The 21,838-nt window shown below is 41.6% G+C and overlaps 1 protein-coding gene across 2 annotated transcripts; it reads right to left on the minus strand.

The window, feature by feature from the left end:
• Positions 1–3,214: 3,214 nt before the first annotated feature.
• Positions 3,215–21,395, minus strand: LOC113030522 (microfibrillar-associated protein 3-like). Of its 2 annotated transcripts, none has more exons than XM_026182031.2 (3): positions 21,279–21,395; positions 5,515–5,800; positions 3,215–4,157 (listed from the first exon to the last, which is right to left on the minus strand). In XM_026182031.2, exons 2-3 carry the CDS (start codon positions 5,753–5,755, stop codon positions 3,430–3,432), a joined length of 969 nt encoding a protein of 322 aa, XP_026037816.2. In that variant the 5' UTR covers positions 5,756–5,800; positions 21,279–21,395; the 3' UTR covers positions 3,215–3,429. The 2 variants fall into 2 exon arrangements, with proteins under 2 accessions (XP_026037816.2, XP_026037817.2); XM_026182032.2 differs by lacking the exon at positions 21,279–21,395 and adding an exon at positions 20,989–21,010.
• Positions 21,396–21,838: the final 443 nt, after the last annotated feature.

The raw sequence follows: 21,838 nt of genomic DNA on the forward strand, positions 1-21,838 counted from the left end.
ACTCATAGCTGAATCAGTGACTGCAAGCTGCCCAGTCCCTCAGGCAGCATTTCCCCTGTCATGCTTCATGGCCAGTGTGAGGTTCATTTCCCGAAAAGCTGTCTTTGGTAGGTGCCAAATATGCCTGCTGTTATTGTGGTCAAACAACTGTCACGAAACTGGCCAACCTTAGTTTTCTTTAAATGTTCTTTCTGGAATTCTAAAGCTTTTTCCTGGACCTGCAGCTCATGCAGGTCAAATGTATGTCAGATCTCTTTGTACCTGAAGAATCTGCAGATCCTCTGATGGCTTTTTTGTTTTCAGGCCACTCTCTGAATTCAGTGGCCTGTCTGTCCTAGAAAAGTTGTCATTACCAGACCCATTCTAATTATGTGTTTGTGAGGATTTGATTAACGTAGGGGTGTCATTGTGTTTTTATGTGACCTGAGAACACCTACACCTTTATCTTTATACACATTTGTTCTTAAAAGAATAAAAAGTTTATTCAAATAATTTGCAAAAGTACTTTATATGGCAAAAAAACATATTTCTTTACTTCCCCTTTACCCACATATATGTTAGTCTTTTATATAAGCTGTGATAATTGCTTTAAAACTGTACTTGACTGTGCACCTCCACAAAATATAGAGTTCAATGCAAAAGTTTTGAGCCATCCATTATTTCTTTATATGTTGCTAGGAACATGAAACATGGAAATACAGCATATGAAGCAAAAACAGAGTTTGTGTAGTTCTAGTGAGCTTGAAAGTCAGTACTCTGTAACAATACTCCCACATCGCCTCAGTAATGTTGAGGTGTGGGCTCTGGAGAGGCCAGTCCACGGCTGATAGCACTTCCATTCTGGCATTATTTTACTGCATTGGGAGTGTGTTCGGGATCATTGTGATGCTGAAAAATGAAGCTGTTGCCAATCAGATGCTTTCCAGATGGTTCATAAAAAAGTTATGGTACTTTTTCTGTATTCAAAATTATTACAATTTTGAAAGATCCCAAGACCACTGGCTGAAATCCAGCTGATGACAGGGCCTCCACCATGTTTTACAGATCCATTCATCTGTCCATGATGTATCTGGGTGGATTTCAAAAACGAGCATGGATAAATGTTCATACGTCTTCCCTTGTTAACCTGCACACCCCTGTACAGTCTCATTTATTTCAAAGTCTGAGGATATTCCAGTTATTCTAAAGATTTTAAAATAGTGAGATTAAAGTAGGCAGTAGACCAGATCAGCTCCATTTAAATAAAAATGGATCACAATCCAGCCTTATTAATTTACATGTGTCTGGATGATTTTACCAGATCTTCCAGCTTCACCCAGATGTAAAGACTTTCACCTAAAGTTCCTGCAAAATGACAGCGTCTGCAACAAGAACAACAGCTTTCTAAACTGGATCCGGTGTTTAATCCAAGCAAGACACTGACATATTGGCCTCAAATCAACACTTTGCCCATGAGATGTGACAGTTCAGCTACCAGCACTAAATCTCTCTCTGCTGGTATCAAGTCTTCATTGACATCTGTTAGCAAGCACAAGCTTCCTTCAGGAGTGTTACAGCTTGTGAAAGTAGCAGGGTTGGAGATGCTTAACCCAACAGCTCCACTGTGTGGCTCATTTGGAGCATTGCCTGTAAATAACTACCAGACATTTACACATTTTAATTGTGAATTACAGGCTTTTGCTTTCCCTTTATGAACTGCAGTAGAATTATGTGCAAACACAATTCAGGTTCTGCCACTGACTCAGTGCTGATTCATACTATATAATACAGGCTTTTATTTCCTTTTTTTTTTTTAAACATGCGCAGTAAAGAAGCCTGCAAAGCTGTAAATATTTTCACAGATACCATGGAAACAAATACCAATACTGGTGTTGGAGGCACACTGCCAAACACATTTCTGTGCTGTTAATAAAGTTTTAATGAAAACAATGAATTGTGCCAGGAGTCATTATTTACCTTTTGTACTTCATTAATCTGTCAACATGTCACACTCCTTAAATCAGTATGGGTGCCACTATGACTCACTATTTACTCACACGACACAGACGTGTGTTACAGACATGTAAGAAGCTCTATGTGAAGGGTTTTCAACATTTTCTTAACAGCTGATTTAGTTTCAGGGTGTGAAATCTCAGAACTATAAAACAGATTCTATGGAAAAGGCTAAAATACTGAAAACATCCTTAAGTTAAATTGTTTTTCAAATGGAAAAAATATATACATATTTCTACATACACGAGCTATGTATGTCAGTGAACATCTTGTACCAGACATATCAGTGCTTCCCTTCTATACTTGATTAATCTGAAGTTTCACAATGAAATAAATGACTCTGCAGATGCTGAATGTCACTATGCCACAGAAAGTTATAATAAATATAAACTGACTTCATAATAAAAATGTTTTTGCTGGCATAGAGAGATCGGGAAATGATTTATATATATGACCATTAAACAATCAGGAATTTTTCATCACAGCCACGATGATTGCATCCTAGATTTGCAGCTTATTCTAAAAAAAAAAAAAAAAAAAAAAAAATTTAAAGAATCACATTTATGCTACTTTCCCTTTAATGCTTCATATTACTTATTCAATTTTGAAAAAAACCCAACCTGCAATTAGCCGCTATCCTTACTCACAAATGACTACACAAACACATATGTGACACAGGAATAAGTCTTGGGATGATTATTTCTCCGGCTTTTACATCTGCCTTCGAGTTTCAAGTGAGTGACAGGAAGCGCTGACATGAAAACAATCGACACGGCGATACGAGAACATTTCATTGCAGCATTTTGCTCTGTGGAAGCTCACTGACTGTCAAAGCGAACGCAAGTGAAGAGTAGCAAATGATATCTGAAAGAGGATAATGAGCGCTTGCTGCTTCATCGGCTGTGTGCAGAAAAACTCAAAGAAGGCAAAGTTAAAGGTGAGCCAACACGCAGGGTTGAAAAAAAAAAAAAGGAATACAATATATTCAAGAGGGTAAAGGAGGAAAAAAAATTACTATTCTCTGCTGTATCAAACTGAGGCAAAATGAGACCGAGGAACTGTTAGGGAACAGCTTTTGATTCTTGAGAACAAAGCTGGACCTTTTGCACTTTCCTCATCATCACTAATTAAACAAACATTAGTGTGTGTTGCATTATGTGCAAAAAGGGAGATTACTGCAAGCATAACGTAGGAATAGATGTGCAAAATGAAGGAAATTCAGTTTTAAGCAGGAAGGAAAACAATATTTTAATGTCCACAGATGAATTCATAACTTATCATAAACAAGATGTTTCAATACAAGACTTGGTGACACAATTAAATAAGAAAGGGAGGAGATAAGAATGTTATCTAATAATCAGCTGCACAATTTAACAATTTCTTGATCACTAATTTGCAATCAGAAATTAGTTTTTGATGGGATTCACATTACTTATATCACACAGATGTTCGTATGCCTGGTGGGAGCACATGAGCGGGTCCTCTATCCTCACTGACGGTCTTCTCAGAAGTTGTATGGACAGACACTTTGACGTAGTCACCACCTCCATCATTCCTTTGCCCTTTGCTTGAAAGCAGTGCCTGCTCCTCTGCATCCTTGTCGGGGTTGGGGGGGGCAGTAATCTGTCTGTTCCCTCTCGCCACAGTCGACTCTATGTGTTCTGACGCAGGGTTCCCGGTCTCCCCCGTCTCCTCTACCACCGCCCGGCAGTTTAGGATGAGTGGCGGCAAAGGCACGCTGCGGGCCAGCTCCTCGATGTGACGGGCAAACTCCATAGTTTTGAACTGCGTGACCTTGGCGAGCTCCACCGTCTTGGCTGAAGTGACAATGGGGATGCTCTTGGCAACCTCGAATGCCTTCTGCAGCTTCTCTGTGCCCTCTGTCCGGAAGAACTCATTGATGACCCTCTCCATCTCCTTGAGGTGGCTGCTGACCATGCACAGGCGGGCCACGTTGAGGATCATGGTGATGGTGAAGGCCACCAGGCACACAACGACGAAATGCAGCCCCAAGCCACTGTCAGAGTAGGCAACGCGAAGAGTCACCGTGTAGTTTTGGGTGCCGCCGCTGGCGCTCGAGGCAACGCAGGTGTAGCTGCCGCGGTCCTCAAACAAGACCTCGGTGATGTTCAGGATGCCTTCCCCTTGAATCTTCCACCTTCCACCTGCGGCAATAACGCACAACATATTTTTACTTTTACCACAAAGTTTCTCATTAAAACGTTCAAATCTCCTTCATCTCCTTAATCAGCAGCATTACCTAAGGCAATTTGTCAAAGACAAGAAATAGAAGGCAGTCATTCTTTTTCTCCAAACTCTAAACAGTACACATCTCTGTCACCTGCTGACAAATAGTTCAGCAAGTCAACCAGAATGACAATTTCTGGATTTCTTTAGTATTTGAAAATTAAAATACCTACAGAGACCTTTTGGTGACATGGTAACAAGTGTACAAATACAGAAGGTGGTTTTATTCAATGCCAGTGTCCTGGGTCTACAATTATTTAAATACAACATCGTGTAACACATTATAGCACATCGGGATGTTATGTTAAAATTCACGGAAGTCCAATTATTAAAATGGCAGCACGAGTTAGGTTTGCAAAGTTACATCTGAACAGACTCAAAGACTTTGGGAACAATGTCCTTTAGACAGACAAGGCCAACGTGGATGTGTTTGGCAATAATACCCAGCATCATGTTTGTGCTGATAAGCTGTATTTGATTTTTGTTAAACACCTCACACTAACTGTTTGCTAAAGGCCAACTGTTTGACAGCTAAAACTAGGCCAAAACTGGCTCATGCAACAGGACAATGATCCTAAGCACAGCAGCAAATCCACAAGTTGCACAGGCCCAGCCAAAGTCCGGACCTCAACCGGACTAAACTGCTATGAACGGACCTTCAATTTATTTCTGTTAAAGGTGGTTCAGCAAACTACTGAATCATGAGATGTACTTAATTCATCACACACTGCTTCTGCAGTTTGTGTTAGATAAATAATGATGCAGTGTGTCACATAGTGTAGGCCAGCAGGGGGTTTTCTACGGAAGAGGATTAGGGCCACTAAGTGGGTACGTCTTTTTTTTTTTCTTCTTTTCCTGAATTCTGAGAAAAAAGTCAGAATTCTGACTTTAATCTCAGATTTTTTTTCCAGTGGCCCTAATCCTCTTCCGTAGTTTTCAGTGTCTGAACACACAAAATTTTATATATGAAATGAAGCATACTTCCTTTTTCCACATACTGTTTGTGACTAAAGTATTATTCATGGTAAAAACAGTAACAATGATTGACTAAGTGATTGATATGCTGGTTGAAAGGCAGTGCTTATGTGTCTTACTTTACATAAAACCTTTTTGTCACTTTCAGAATTAAATGCCACTGAAATATCAGCACGAGCACTAACTCTGAAAGTATGTTTTTCAGTTCATTTGATTGCTTTCAGATAAAAAAAAAAGCCATGCAGGACGAAAAGAACTCGAAGCTGATCAAAATCTCGCTGCTTCATTTCCTCGTCCTACCTGCGTCGTCACCCTGCAGGGGTCCTTTAGAGTTGTACCAGCTGATGTTATCATAGGTCCCGGTCACGTTACACGTAATCAGCATGCTCGACCCCTCCTTCACCACGATGGGTGGGATGCTAGCCCGCTGCATTGAGGTCACCACCTCTGACCCATTGTGAGCTCCACCTGCTTTCCAGCAATTGAGCAGTAAGAATGTGGCGAGCCAGTGAGAGAGGTGAGGATTATGAGGCAAAAACATGTTGAAAAGAGCCACAGGTTCAGCTCACATTGGGACGAGACAAACCTGCAAAACAGGAAAAGTCAACGGTCAAATCTGATGTAGCGTCATATGACAACAGGCCCTTAGCTCTTTAGTGTCTTTATAATATGTACGTCTGCATTTCACAAATTTGAATGTTTAGTATATTAGTATTTTATGCAGTAATCATCAGGACATAAAACCTTTACAGGACAATTTTAATTAAAAGGAAATCACTTGAGTTTAAATGTTGTGTTTAAGCTCTTCTTCCAGTGAGTTTTTTTTTTTTGCTTGTTTGTTTGTTTTTTAATCTTTTTTTTTTTCAGAGCACTTTGTTGAATTCTTGATCTCATTTTTCTCCATGTCCCAACATTTAAGTTACAAAATCATCACCCTTTTATTTGAATAACATTACAATTTTGCTCTGAAGTCACTTTTAGCTCATTTTTTAATCTATCTTTTCTGAACCCTGTGTAAGTGTACTGAAAAGAAATCTACTGCGGTAAAGTGAGCCGTCATTTGTGAGCCGCGGTCAAGCCAGCCGCCTCCTATCCGCCGCATAAATTTCCTTGCGCTTTTACACCAGTCTTTACGGTAGCGCCTTTTCGCTTTATATCCTGATTGAAAGCCTAGACTCGCGCACACATGCACGCGCGCGAACAGTCACACGCACGCGCGCACACAAATTACAATGGAACAGCCCAATACAGCCATCGTGACAGTCTGTTTGCATATTCAAAAATTCATTAAACATCATTCTTGAAAGTTGATGCCAACCTTTCAACACAATCCTCTTCTCGGACACCTACTTTACCTCTGGGCCAGTTTTTACCCAGATTTACTGTAATATTACTCAGAAATCACAGTAAACTCATATTCAGTGCAATACAGTCAATGCACTACAATTATGTTTATTTCAAAAATTCATTAAAAGTCATCCTGAATAGTTGAGGTCCAACTTTCAACACATCCCCCCTCTGGGACACCTACTGTACCTGTGTGCCAATTTTCATCCAGATTTACTGTAGAATTCCTCAGAAATTAAAGGAAACTTATATTCAATTCAATACAGTCAATACAATAGAATTATGTCAATTTTCAGAAATTCATTAAAAATCATCCTGAGTAGTTGATGTACAACTTTCAACACATCCCCCCTCTGGGACACCTACTGTACCTGTGTGCCAGGTTTCAGCCAGATTTACTGTAGAATTCCTCAGAAATTAAAGGGTACTTGTATCCAATGCAGTCGGCCAATAAACTACAATTATGTCAATTTTCAAAAATTCATTAAAAATCATCCTGGGTAGTTGATGTACAACTTTCAACACATCTCCCCTCTGGGACACCTACTGTACCTGTGTGCCACGTTTCATCCAAATTTACTGTAGAATCCCTCAGAAATTAAAGCAAACTTATATTCAATTCAATACAGTCAATACAATAGAATTATGTCAATTTTCAGAAATTCATTAAAAATCATCCTGAGTAGTTGATGTCCAACTTTCAACACATCCCCCCTCTGGGACACCTACTGTACCTGTGTGCCAATTTTCATCCAGATTTACTGTAGAATTCCTCAGAAATTAATGGAAACATTTATTCAATCTAATACAGCCAATACACTACAATTGTGTCAATTTTCAAAAATTCATTAAAAATCATCCTGAGTAGTTGATGTACAACTTTCAACACATCCCCCCTCTGGGACACCTACTGTACCTGTGTGCCAAGTTTCATCCAGATTTACTGTAGAATTCCTCAGAAATTAAAGGGTACTTGTATCCAATGCAGTCGGCCAATAAACTACAATTATGTCAATTTTCAAAAATTCATTAAAAATCATCCTGAGTAGTTGATGTACAACTTTCAACACATCCCTCCTCTGGGACACCTACTGTACCTGTGTGCCAAGTTTCATCCAGATTTACTGTAGAATTCCTCAGAAATTAAAGGGTACTTGTATCCAATGCAGTCAGCCAATACAATTTAATTATGTCAATTTTCAAAAATTCATGAAAAATCATCCTGAGTAGTTGATGTCCAACTTTCAACACATCCCCCCTCTGGGACACCTACTGTACCTGTGTGCCAAGTTTCATCCAGATTTACTGTAGAATTCCTCAGAAATTAAAGGGTACTTGTATTCAATGCAGTCGGCCAATACACTACAATTATGTCAATTTTCAAAAATTCATGAAAAATCATCCTGAGTAGTTGATGTACAACTTTCAACACATCCCCCCTCTGGGACACCTACTGTACCTGTGTGCCAGGTTTCAGCCAGATTTACTGTAGAATTCCTCAGAAATTAAAGGGTACTTGTATCCAATGCAGTCAGCCAATACAATAGAATTATGTCAATTTTCAAAAATTCATTAAAAATCATCCTGAGTAGTTGATGTACAACTTTCAACACATCCCTCCTCTGGGACACCTACTGTACCTGTGTGCCAGGTTTCAGCCAGATTTACTGTAGAATTCCTCAGAAATTAAAGGAAATTTATATTCAATTCAATACAGTCAATACAATAGAATTATGTCAATTTTCAAAAATTCATTAAAAATCATCCTGAGTAGTTGATGTACAACTTTCAACACATCCCTCCTCTAGGACACCTACTGTACCTGTGTGCCAGGTTTCAGCCAGATTTACTGTAGAATTCCTCAGAAATTAATGGGTACTTGTATCCAATGCAGTCGGCCAATACAGTAGAATTATGTCAATTTTCAAAAATTCATTAAAAATCATCCTGAGTAGTTGATGTACAACTTTCAACACATCCCCCCTCTGGGACACCTACTGTACCTGTGTGCCAAGTTTCATCCAGATTTACTGTAGAATTCCTCAGAAATTAAAGGGTACTTGTATCCAATGCAGTCAGCCAATACAATTTAATTATGTCAATTTTCAAAAATTCATGAAAAATCATCCTGAGTAGTTGATGTCCAACTTTCAACACATCCCCCCTCTGGGACACCTACTGTACCTGTGTGCCAAGTTTCATCCAGATTTACTGTAGAATTCCTCAGACATTAAAGGGTACTTGTATCCAATGCAGTCGGCCAATAAACTACAATTATGTCAATTTTCAAAAATTCATGAAAAATCATCCTGAGTAGTTGATGTACAACTTTCAACACATCCCCCCTCTGGGACACCTACTGTACCTGTGTGCCAGGTTTCAGCCAGATTTACTGTAGAATTCCTCAGAAATTAAAGGGTACTTGTATCCAATGCAGTCAGCCAATACAATTTAATTATGTCAATTTTCAAAAATTCATTAAAAATCATCCTGAGTAGTTGATGTACAACTTTCAACACATCCCTCCTCTGGGACACCTACTGTACCTGTGTGCCAATTTTCATCCAGATTTACTGTAGAATTCCTCAGAAATTAAAGGAAACTTATGTTCAATTCAATACAGTCAATACAATAGAATTATGTCAATTTTCAAAAATTCATTAAAAATCATCCTGAGTAGTTGATGTACAACTTTCAACACATCCCTCCTCTAGGACACCTACTGTACCTGTGTGCCAATTTTCATCCAGATTTACTGTAGAATTCCTCAGAAATTAAAGGAAACTTATATTCAATTCAATACAGTCAATACAATAGAATTATGTCAATTTTCAAAAATTCATTAAAAATCATCCTGAGTAGTTGATGTACAACTTTCAACACATCCCTCCTCTAGGACACCTACTGTACCTGTGTGCCAATTTTCATCCAGATTTACTGTAGAATTCCTCAGAAATTAAAGGGTACTTGTATCCAATGCAGTCAGCCAATACAATTTAATTATGTCAATTTTCAAAAATTCATTAAAAATCATCCTGAGTAGTTGATGTACAACTTTCAACACATCCCTCCTCTAGGACACCTACTGTACCTGTGTGCCAATTTTCATCCAGATTTACTGTAGAATTCCTCAGAAATTAAAGGAAACTTATATTCAATTCAATACAGTCAATACAATAGAATTATGTCAATTTTCAAAAATTCATTAAAAATCATCCTGAGTAGTTGATGTACAACTTTCAACACATCCCTCCTCTAGGACACCTACTGTACCTGTGTGCCAATTTTCATCCAGATTTACTGTAGAATTCCTCAGAAATTAAAGGGTACTTGTATTCAATGCAGTCGGCCAATACACTACAATTATGTCAATTTTCAAAAATTCATGAAAAATCATCCTGAGTAGTTGATGTACAACTTTCAACACATCCCCCCTCTGGGACACCTACTGTACCTGTGTGCCAGGTTTCAGCCAGATTTACTGTAGAATTCCTCAGAAATTAAAGGGTACTTGTATCCAATGCAGTCGGCCAATACAGTAGAATTATGTCAATTTTCAAAAATTCATTAAAAATCATCCTGAGTAGTTGATGTCCAACTTTCAACACATCCCTCCTCTGGGACACCTACTGTACCTGTGTGCCAATTTTCATCCAGATTTACTGTAGAACTCCTCAGAAATTAATGGAAACATTTATTCAATTCAATACAGTCAATACACTACAATTATGGAAATTTCAAAAATTCATTAAAAATCACCCATAATAGTTGAGGTCCAACTTTCAACACTTTCTTACTCTGGGCATCCTACTGTACCTCTGGGCCAAGTTACATCTCAATTCACTGTAATCTTTATCAAAATTTGAAAGAACAATTCTATGTAAATGCTGGCTGTGTGACCTTTCAAAGTGACACTAAATAACAGAACTCAGGCACATCAGGGAATAATCCAAAAGGCAGATTTATTAAACAAAAACAACATACAAAATATCTCTAACCCATACTACATAACCTAAAAAGAAACAAAGGGACACTTAGAAGCACAAGGAAACAATACTGAAAGGGCAAGAGACACAGTCCAAACACAATCCACAACTAAAATGCCAAAAGAACAAGTCATCCCACATAGCAGACGGGTCTTTCCTGGATCTGGTGTCAAGCCGGCACTGCTGGCTGACTTCTGGCATGGTAAGATGGCACTGTTTATGTGATGGCATGCCACATTTGGCCTGATTGGGTGAATGTGACATGTTGTATAGAGCACTTTGAGTAATATGGGTGAGTAAAAAAGTGCTGTATAAGAATCAGTCCATTCACTGTCTGAACAGAGTCTCGTCATGTTACTTTTGCACTATTATGTTCCAGCACATGTTGTTATTACATGGCTTACATGGCTAAGGTACACATTAGGCTGACATCTGGGGCCAGAGCTGAAACTGTTCTGGGCCAGCACAGGGCCAGCAGTGTGTCTGCAACTGGCCTTGTGCTGGCTCATGTGTGGGCCACCTCTGGTAAACCAGATCTGGGCCACCATAGGGCCGTCATTCTTTGCGGTACGCAGGCCATGTGTAAGCACATTGTGTGGGACAGATCCAGGCCATGCCAATTTTGCTATGTGGGAGGAATTATGTAAAAATAGAAACATCATAAAAATGAAAATGAACATAAAGTAAAATGTACTGAAAAGAACATCAGTATGGCCATCATTATTTGCTTGGAAAGTCTAAAGTTCCATGGCTTTGAACAGCCAGAGAACGCAATGCCCAGCTTAGAATGACTAAAAGTAACTTCTTTTAACATTCTGTCATTCTGCTTCTATATCAAAAATCCACTAAAAATAGTCATTTGAAAAAAAAAATTCGCCACTTTTCATCAGTTTGGGTTCCTCTGTTTATAGCAATTTTTAGAAAAGAACCCAATACCTTTGTCACTATACAGTTGTACAGTGAGATACAGAGCATCTCCTACTCATTGCAAACATGCTGGGAGGGTGGCTCTATCCGCCTTAGTGCAGCTGCTGTACCATACTGTGATGCAGTAAGTTAGTAGGCTCTCAATGGGCGAGTGGTGGAAGGGTGAGCTGTAGTCCACAAAGAGCATTCTGGCGTAGCTCTGCCGCTGTTCTAGTTGACTCAGCACCGAGTGGAGGGTGATGGCATCTTCTGTGGATCTGTTTGCACGGTATGCAAACTGGTGGGGGTCGAATTCTGGGGGGAGGTAATCCTTGGTGTGCTGAAGGACTAGTTTCATGATTACCGGTGTGAGGGCCACAGGGCAATAATAGTTCAGGCTGGTGATGGGAGACTTCTTTGGTACTGGGATGATTGTGGCTGATTTTAGACAGGATGGGATGGCTGCTTCATCCAGTGAGAGGTTGAAGATTCTGGTGGAGATGAGGGTGAGCTGGTGGGCACATGGTCTTAGCACTTTACCACGTATTCGTCTGGACGCCTTCCTGGGGTTCACTGCTAGGAACACTCATCTGACATCGTGCTCCGTTACAGTGAATGGAGCGGTGCAGGAACCAGTTGAGGATGAGGATGGGAGCAGGTCTGAGGCAGATGAATGCTGCTGTTGTGGTGTTTCAAAGCGGGCAAAGAAGCTGTTTATGTCCTCTGCTAGCTGCACACTCAGGTTTTCTGTTTTCACAGTTCTGCCTCTGTGGTTTATGATGTCTATTATTCCATGCCATGTGTTGTTGCTGGACAGGTGGGACCCCTTTTCAGGTCAGCTCGAGCAGACCTGTACAGAGCTCTGTCAACAGACCTACAGGGAGTGCAGAATTATTAGGCAAGTTGTATTTTTGAGGAATAATTTTATTATTGAACAACAACCATGTTCTCAATGAACCCAAAAGACTCATTAATATCAAAGCTGAATGTTTTTGGAAGTAGTTTTTTTTTTTTTTTTTTTAGTTATTTTAGGGGGATATCTGTGTGTGCGGGTGACTATTACTGTGCATAATTATTAGGCAACTTCACAAAAAACAAATATATACCCATTTCAATTATTTATTTTTACCAGTGAAACCAATATAACATCTCCACATTCACAAATATACATCTCAGAATCAGAATCAGAATCAGAATCGTGTTTATTGGCCAAATACAGTGGGGCAAAAAAGTATTTAGTCAGCCACCGATTGTGCAAGTTCCCCCACCTAAAATGATGACAGAGGTCAGTAATTTGCACCAGAGGTACACTTCAACTGTGAGAGACAGAATGTGAAAAAAAAATCCATGAATTCACATGGTAGGATTTGTAAAGAATTTATTCGTAAATCAGGGTGGAAAATAAGTATTTGGTCAATAACAAAAATACAACTCAATACTTTGTAACATAACCTTTGTTGGCAATAACAGAGGTCAAACGTTTACTATAGGTCTTTACCAGGTTTGCACACACAGTAGCTGGTATTTTGGCCCATTCCTCCATGCAGATCTTCTCGAGAGCAGTGATGTTTTGGGGCTGTCGCCGAGCAACACAGACTTTCAACTCCCGCCACAGATTTTCTATGGGGTTGAGGTCTGGAGACTGGCTAGGCCACTCCAGGACTTTCAAATGCTTCTTACGGAGCCACGTCTTCGTTGCCCGGGCGGTGTGTTTTGGATCATTGTCATGTTGGAAGACCCAGCCTCGTTTCATCTTCAAAGTTCTCACTGATGGAAGGAGGTTTTGGCTCAAAATCTCACGATACATGGCCCCATTCATTCTGTCCTTAACACGGATCAGTCGTCCTGTCCCCTTGGCAGAAAAACAGCCCCATAGCATGATGTTTCCACCCCCATGCTTCACAGTAGGTATGGTGTTCTTGGGATGCAACTCAGTATTCTTCTTCCTCCAAACACGACGAGTTGAGTTTATACCAAAACGCTCTACTTTGGTTTCATCTGACCACATGACATTCTCCCAATCCTCTGCTGTATCATCCATGTGCTCTCTGGCAAACTTCAGACAGGCCTGGACATGCAATGGCTTCAGCAGCGGAACACGTCTGGCACTGCGGGATTTGATTCCCTGCCGTTTTCGTGTGTTACTGATGGTGACCTTTGTTACTTTGGTCCCAGCTCTCTGCAGGTCATTCACCAGGTCCCCCCGTGTGGTTCTGGGATCTTTGCTCACCGTTCTCATGATCATTTTGACCCCACGGGATGAGATCTTGCGTGGAGCCCCAGATCGAGGGAGATTATCAGTGGTCTTGTATGTCTTCCATTTTCTGATGATTGCTCCCACAGTTGATTTTTTCACACCAAGTTGCTTGCCTATTGTAGATTCACTCTTCCCAGTCTGGTGCAGGTCTACAATACTTTTCCTGGTGTCCTTCGAAAGCTCTTTGGTCTTGGCCATGGCGGAGTTTGGAGTCTGACTGTTTGAGGCTGTGGACAGGTGTCTTTTATACAGATGATGAGTTCAAACAGGTGCCATTCATACAGGTAACGAGGGGGTGACAGAAAAGCTTCTTACAGAAGACGTTACAGGTCTGTGAGAGCCAGAGATTTTCCTTGTTTGAGGTGACCAAATACTTATTTTCCACCATAATTTATGAATAAATTCTTTACAAATCCTACCATGTGAATTCATGGATTTTTTTTTTTCACATTCTGTCTCTCACAGTTGAAGTGTACCTCTGGTGCAAATTACTGACCTCTGTCATCATTTTAAGTGGGGGAACTTGCACAATCGGTGGCTGACTAAATACTTTTTTGCCCCACTGTATATGTGCAGACACATACAGGGAATTTGGTTCCGGTAGATGGTGGCTCTCAAGCACAGCAATGTAAATCTCACACACACACACACACACACACACACACACACACACACACACACACACACACACACACACACGTGTCTATATATACACATTACACATACATACACAAAGCTATGTAAACCAACTATAAATAACGAATCTAACCTTATATACATAAAATACAGAAATGAATGAGGTGGAATGAATACTACAAAATGTACATAAGGTGCAGCTGCAGTCTGGCAGTGGGAGCAGTGTGACAGGTCAACGGTTAAGAAGGGAGATGGCGAGGGGAAAGAAACTGTTCCTGTGTCGGGTGGTCCTGGTCTGCAGGCTTCTGTACCGTCTGCCAGAGGTCAGCAGATCAAAAAGTCTGTGTCCAGGGTGTGAGGGGTCTGCGATGATTTTCCCTGCCCGTTTCCTGGTTCTTGAGAGGTACAGATCCTGGATGGAGGGCAGGGGGGGCGCTGATGATCCTTTCTGCTGCCCGTACAGTCCGCTGCAGTCTGCTCCTGTCCTGTTTAGTGGCTCCTCCATACCAGACTGTGATGGAGGAGCACAGGACAGACTCAATGACCGCAGTGTAGAACTGGATCAGCAGCTCCTGTGGAAGACTGTACTTCCCCAGTTGTCTCAGGAAGTACATCCTCTGCTGGGTCTTTTTGAGGATGGAGTTGATGTTGGTCTCCCACTTCAGGTCCTGGGAGATGGTTGTACCCAGGAACTTGAAGATCTTCACAGTCGACACAGGGCTGTCTGATATGGTGAGGGGGAGCAGAGTTGAGGGATGTCTCCTGAAGTCCACTGTCATCTCTACAGTCTTAAGAGTGTTCAGCTCCAGATTGTGCTGACTGCACCAGAGTACCAGCCGCTCAACTTCCTGCCGGTATGCAGACTCATCACCATCTTGAATGAGGCCAATGACAGTGGTGTCATCTGCAAACTTTAGGAGTTTGACAGCAGAGTTATTGGAGGTGCAGTCGTTAGTGTAGAGGGAGAACAGTAGTGGTGAGAGGACACATCCTTGAGGGCACCAATACTGAGGGACCGGGTTTCAGAGGTGATCTCCCCCAGCCTCACTTGTTGCTTTCTGTCTGTCAGGAAGCTGGTGATCCACTGACAGGTAGCTGGTGACACGCTGAGCTGGGAGAGTTTGGAGGAAAGAAGTTCAGGCACAATGGTGTTAAAAGCCGAACTAAAGTCCACAAACAGGACCCTGGCATAAGTTCCCGGGCAGTCAAGGTGTTGCAGGATGTAATGCAGCCCCGTGTTCACTGCATCATCCACTGACCTGTTTGCCCGGTAGGCAAACTGCAGAGGGTCCAGCTGGTGGCCTGTAATGTCTTTCAGATGGGCTAACACCAGTCTTTCGAAGGATTTCATGACCACAGACGTCAAGGCGACAGGTCTGTAGTCATCCAGTCCTGTGATGGTGAGTTTCTTGGGAACAGGGATGATGGTGGAGCGTTTGAAGCAGGAGGGAACTTCACACAGCTCCAGGGATCTGTTGAAGATGCGAGTAAAGATGGGAGCCAGCTGTTCAGCACAGGTTTTGAGGCAGGAGGGTGAGACGCCATCTGGTCCGGGGGCTTTCCTGGGCTTCTGTTTCTGGAATAGTCGGCTCACATCCTGAGTGTGTATTCTTAGTTTCAGGGAGGAGGAAAGGGGGGTGAGAGGTGTGGTGGAGGTCGTTGAGTCTGGGTTGGAGAGGGTGGTGGTGGTCGTTGAGTCTTGATTGGGGAGGGGCAGGGTGAAGGGGGGAGAGGTGGAAGGTGTGTTGGGGGTCAATGTCTGAAGCAATGTCCCTGGGGAGGGGAGGGTGGGGCGTGGGAGTCTGTCCGTCTCAAACCTGCAATAGAAAGTGTTTAACTCGTTGGCCAGGTCTTTGTTTGCTTCAATAGTGGGTGGGGGGCGTCTGTAGCTGGTGATTTCCTGCAGGCCCCTCCACACTGACGCAGGGTCGTTGGCTGAGAGCCGTTCTTCCAGCTTCTGGGAGTAGATCCTTTTAGCTGCTTTGATCTCCTTGGTCAGTGTGTTCCTGGCTTGCTTGTACAGGACCCTGTCACCACTTCTGTAAGCGTCCTCCTTGGCCTTGCGAAGATGTTGGAGTTTAGGAGTGAACCATGGTTTATTGTTGTTGTATGTGCAAAAGGTCTTTGTTGGCACACACACGTCTTCACAGAAACTGATGTATGATGTCACAGTGTCCGTGAGCTCATCTAGGTTCTCAGATGCAGCTTCAAAAACAGTCCAATCAGTGGAGTCAAAACAGTCCTGCAGTTCCTGCTTTGCTGCGTTAGTCCACTTCTTCACAGTTTTGACTACAGGCTTGGCACGTTTGAGTTTTTGCCTATAAACTGGAATAAGATGGTGTCACGATCCGCTGTGACAGACCGTGTGGAGAGTGCGTGGAGGACTCAGGTGCGGACACGAGTGACACGGGAGTAAACTTTAAACAAAAGCGAGCCTTTTATTGTGGCTGGTAACGCAAGAGAAACAAACAAGAATAAGGGCAGCTCAAAAGCAATAACTAAACAGAAACATAAACTGGGAATGAACTAAGGTAAGGCTATGAATACAACAGACCGGGCATGGAAACATGGAGGGTGGGAACACAGACGACGCGACACAGACTGTATGAAACACAGAGACTAAATACACATGAGGGATGATCAGGGGAAGTGGATGCACACGGGGAACACAGGTGACACTGATAATCATAACAAGACACGGCAGGAGTGAACGTAACACTGATGGGAGATGGGCAAAGTAAAACAGGAAGTACACAGAGGTTCAAACGGGAGGAGAGAGAGCACGGGGAGAACGCAGACATAACGGGCTGGGGAAAACATAGAATAAAACACAAAGAGAGACGAGGGCTCATAAATACACAGAGGGGCACACAGGGGGTAAGAGTCACGAAGGGAAAACACATAAGGAACAACGTAACAGATCAACCCAGGAAGCATGGCCTAAATAAAGAACAAAATACAAAAATACATGAAAACTAAGAATACTGGGCCCACATGGCCCAGGACCATGACAGATGGACCATGCAGTGATCAGAATGTCCCAAAGCTGCCCGGGGCACAGAGCGATAGGCATCTTTTAGAGTGGTGTAGCAGTGATCCAGTATGATGTTGTCCCTGGTGGGGCAGTCTATATGCTGTCTGTATTTAGGGAGTTCGTAGTTTAGGTTTGCTCTGTTAAAATCCCCAAGAATAATTGTAAAGGAATCCGGGAATTTCCTCTCCAGGGTAGTAATCTGGTCAGCCAGCTCGCACAGTGCGTTGTTCGCGTTGGCCTGTGGAGGGATGTAAACTCCGACCAGCATGAAGGAAGAAAACTCCCGCGGTGAATAAAAAGGTTTACAGTTGATGAGAAAACTTTCCAAGTGTGGGCTGCAGTGTTTCTGTAACACTGTGACATCAGTACACCAACCTTCATTAATGTAGAAGCAGACTCCACCACCCTTTGTTTGCCCTGAGAGCTCTGTTTCGCGGTCCGCCCGGTGAAGTTGGAAGCCCGGCAGATGTAAGACAGCGTCTGGGACTCGCTCACTGAGCCAGGTTTCAGTGAAGCAGAGGGCAGCAGAGCGTGCAAAGTCCTTGTTAGTCCGGTTTAAGAGCAGTAATTCGTCGACTTTGTTTGGAAGAGAGCGGAGATTCGCGAGGTGAATGGAGGGGAGTGCCTTGCGGAATCCTCGCCGACATTCAAAAACAAAACAACAACAAATCAGCGACCAATATAGCCACCTTTCTTTGCAAGGACACTCAAAAGCCTGCCATCCATGGATTCTGTCAGTGTTTTGATCTGTTCACCATCAACATTGCGTGCAGCAGCAACCACAGCCTCCCAGACACTGTTCAGAGAGGTGTACTGTTTTCCCTCCTTGTAAATCTCACATTTGATGATGGACCACAGGTTCTCAATGGGGTTCAGATCAGGTGAACAAGGAGGCCATGTCATTAGTTTTTCTTCTTTTATACCCTTTCTTGCCAGCCACGCTGTGGAGTACTTGGACGCGTGTGATGGAGCATTGTCCTGCATGAAAATCATGTTTTTCTTGAAGGATGCAGACTTCTTCCTGTACCACTGCTTGAAGAAGGTGTCTTCCAGAAACTGGCAGTAGGACTGGGAGTTGAGCTTGACTCCATCCTCAACCCGAAAAGGCCCCACAAGCTCATCTTTAATGATACCAGCCCAAACCAGTACTCCACCTCCACCTTGCTGGCGTCTGAGTCAGACTGGAGCTCTCTGCCCTTTACCAATCCAGCCACGGGCCCATCCATCTGGCCCATCAAGACTCACTCTCATTTCATCAGTCCATAAAACCTTAGAAAAATCAGTCTTGAGATATTTCTTGGCCCAGTCTTGACGTTTCAGCTTGTGTGTCTTGTTCAGTGGTGGTCGTCTTTCAGCCTTTCTTGCACTGAACATAAGTTCCCTGCAATTTCTGAAGAATATTACAGTAAATCTGGCTGAAACTTGGCCCAGACGTACAGCAGGTTTCCCGGAGGAGGGATGTGTTGAAAGTTGGACCTCAACTACTCAGGATGATTTTTAATGAATTTTTGAAAATTGACATAATTGTAGTGTATTGGCCGACTGCATTGGATACAAGTACCCTTTAATTTCTGAGGAATTCTACAGTAAATCTGGCTGAAACCTGGCACACAGGTACAGTAGGTGTCCCAGAGGAGGGATGTGTTGAAAGTTGTACATCAACTACTCAGGATGATTTTTAATGAATTTTTGAAAATTGTCACAATTGTAGTGTATTGGCTGTATTAGATTGAATAAATGTTTCCATTAATTTCTGAGGAATTCTACAGTAAATCTGGATGAAAATTGGCACACAGGTACAGTAGGTGTCCCAGAGGAAGGATGTGTTGAAAGTTGTACATCAACTACTCAGGATGATTTTTAATGAATTTTTGAAAATTGACATAATTCTATTGTATTGGCTGACTGCATTGGATACAAGTACCCTTTAATTTCTGAGGAATTCTACAGTAAATCTGGATGAAAATTGGCACACAGGTACAGTAGGTGTCCCAGAGGAAGGATGTGTTGAAAGTTGTACATCAACTACTCAGGATGATTTTTCATGAATTTTTGAAAATTGACATAATTGTAGTGTATTGGCCGACTGCATTGAATACAAGTACCCTTTAATTTCTGAGGAATTCTACAGTAAATCTGGATGAAACTTGGCACACAGGTACAGTAGGTGTCCCAGAGGAGGGATGTGTTGAAAGTTGTACATCAACTACTCAGGATGATTTTTAATGAATTTTTGAAAATTGACATAATTGTAGTTTATTGGCCGACTGCATTGGATACAAGTACCCTTTAATTTCTGAGGAATTCTACAGTAAATCTGGATGAAACTTGGCACACAGGTACAGTAGGTGTCCCAGAGGGGGGATGTGTTGAAAGTTGTACATCAACTACTCAGGATGATTTTTCATGAATTTTTGAAAATTTACATAATTAAATTGTATTGGCTGACTGCATTGGATACAAGTACCCTTTAATTTCTGAGGAATTCTACAGTAAATCTGGCTGAAACCTGGCACACAGGTACAGTAGGTGTCCCAGAGGGGGGATGTGTTGAAAGTTGTACATCAACTACTCAGGATGATTTTTAATGAATTTTTGAAAATTGACACAATTGTAGTGTATTGGCTGTATTAGATTGAATAAATGTTTCCATTAATTTCTGAGGAATTCTACAGTAAATTTGGATGAAACTTGGCACACAGGTACAGTAGGTGTCCCAGAGGGGGGATGTGTTGAAAGTTGGACATCAACTACTCAGGATGATTTTTAATGAATTTCTGAAAATTGACATAATTCTATTGTATTGACTGTATTGAATTGAATATAAGTTTCCTTTAATTTCTGAGGAATTCTACAGTAAATTTGGATGAAACGTGGCACACAGGTACAGTAGGTGTCCCAGAGGGGAGATGTGTTGAAAGTTGTACATCAACTACCCAGGATGATTTTTAATGAATTTTTGAAAATTGACATAATTGTAGTTTATTGGCCGACTGCATTGGATACAAGTACCCTTTAATTTCTGAGGAATTCTACAGTAAATCTGGCTGAAACCTGGCACACAGGTACAGTAGGTGTCCCAGAGGGGGGATGTGTTGAAAGTTGTACATCAACTACTCAGGATGATTTTTAATGAATTTCTGACATTTCCATAATTGTATTGACTGTATCGGGCCGTTACATTGTAATTTGTGCGCGCGCGTGCACGTGTGCGCGGGTATAGGCTTTCAATCGGCACATAAAGCGAAAAGGCGCTACCGTAAAGACTGGTGTAAAAGCGCAAGGAAATTTATGCGGCGGATAGGAGGCGGCTGGCTTGACCGCGGCTCACAAATGACGGCTCACTTTACCGCGGTAGAAATCTCGGTTATAACATTAAGTATACGGCGAACGGGACAGGCGTGAGGCACATTTACAGTGATGCTTAATGAGTGCGCTAAACTAACAATTCAGAATAAATTATCGGAAAAGTGGGCAATTCCTTAATTCGTTTACAGACTGAAAGTATCAGTAAAAGGTACTGTGGTGCTATAATACACCGAGTTTTAAACAGAAATATAACATAGGTCAGACACAGCTTGATTAAATAACAAACTGGTTCTTGTTACCGCACTAGCGTCCCAGGCACGATAATGGTTTTCGAACTAAAACCATTCAAATTCCCACCTGTTGCCCACAGAAACCAAGGCAGCCAAATCCACCATCAGCAAGTGGCAAAAAACATCAGATATGTATAGGATTCAGTACCACGTACGAAAGTGACCCAGTTCGGATGTCGGATTTGTGCTGTTCACACCGTCATACCATGATCGGATATGGGTCGCATAGGGTCAAAAAAGTCGGATTTGATGCGCTTTCGCCTGCAGTGTGAAGTTTTACAATTATTTTAGTAATTTACCTTGAGTGTGCCAGCCAAGGAAGCACAATCCATCCGATCCATTCACTTCCTAGTACAGGTATGAGTGAATGGGCGTGGTTTTCTGTCAACTCTTCCATGCAGGTAGGTGAGATCACGTCACTGTCGCCTATTTATTTATTTTACATTTTTACACGATTTATAAGAAATAATCTAAGTCAAACAGTTTATGTACTGAACGTTTTGTTATTTATTCAATGATTCATTAGCAGTTTTTATCTTTAATCGTGTTTCTCTATTTTTTTTCAATAAGTAATAACAAGGGATATAATAGTCATTTGTATTTGTATATTGTTGTTAGAATTAAACATTATTATTATTATTATTATTATTATTATTATTATTATTATTATTATTATTATTATTATTATTATTAAAGTAGCAATACATTAACTAAGCGCATTTTATTTTGACGTTTCCGGAAGTCTTGTTTTCTTTTTTTAATCCAGGACGACAGACCCCCCTAATGGGACTGATTCATTTCAAAATAATATTGCAAAAACTGAACCCTAAACTACTAACCTAACTTTTCGGTTCGAGTT

This window comes from Astatotilapia calliptera, chromosome 10 (assembly GCF_964374335.1).
Source record: "Astatotilapia calliptera chromosome 10, fAstCal68.1, whole genome shotgun sequence".
Lineage (NCBI taxonomy): Eukaryota > Metazoa > Chordata > Actinopteri > Cichliformes > Cichlidae > Astatotilapia > Astatotilapia calliptera.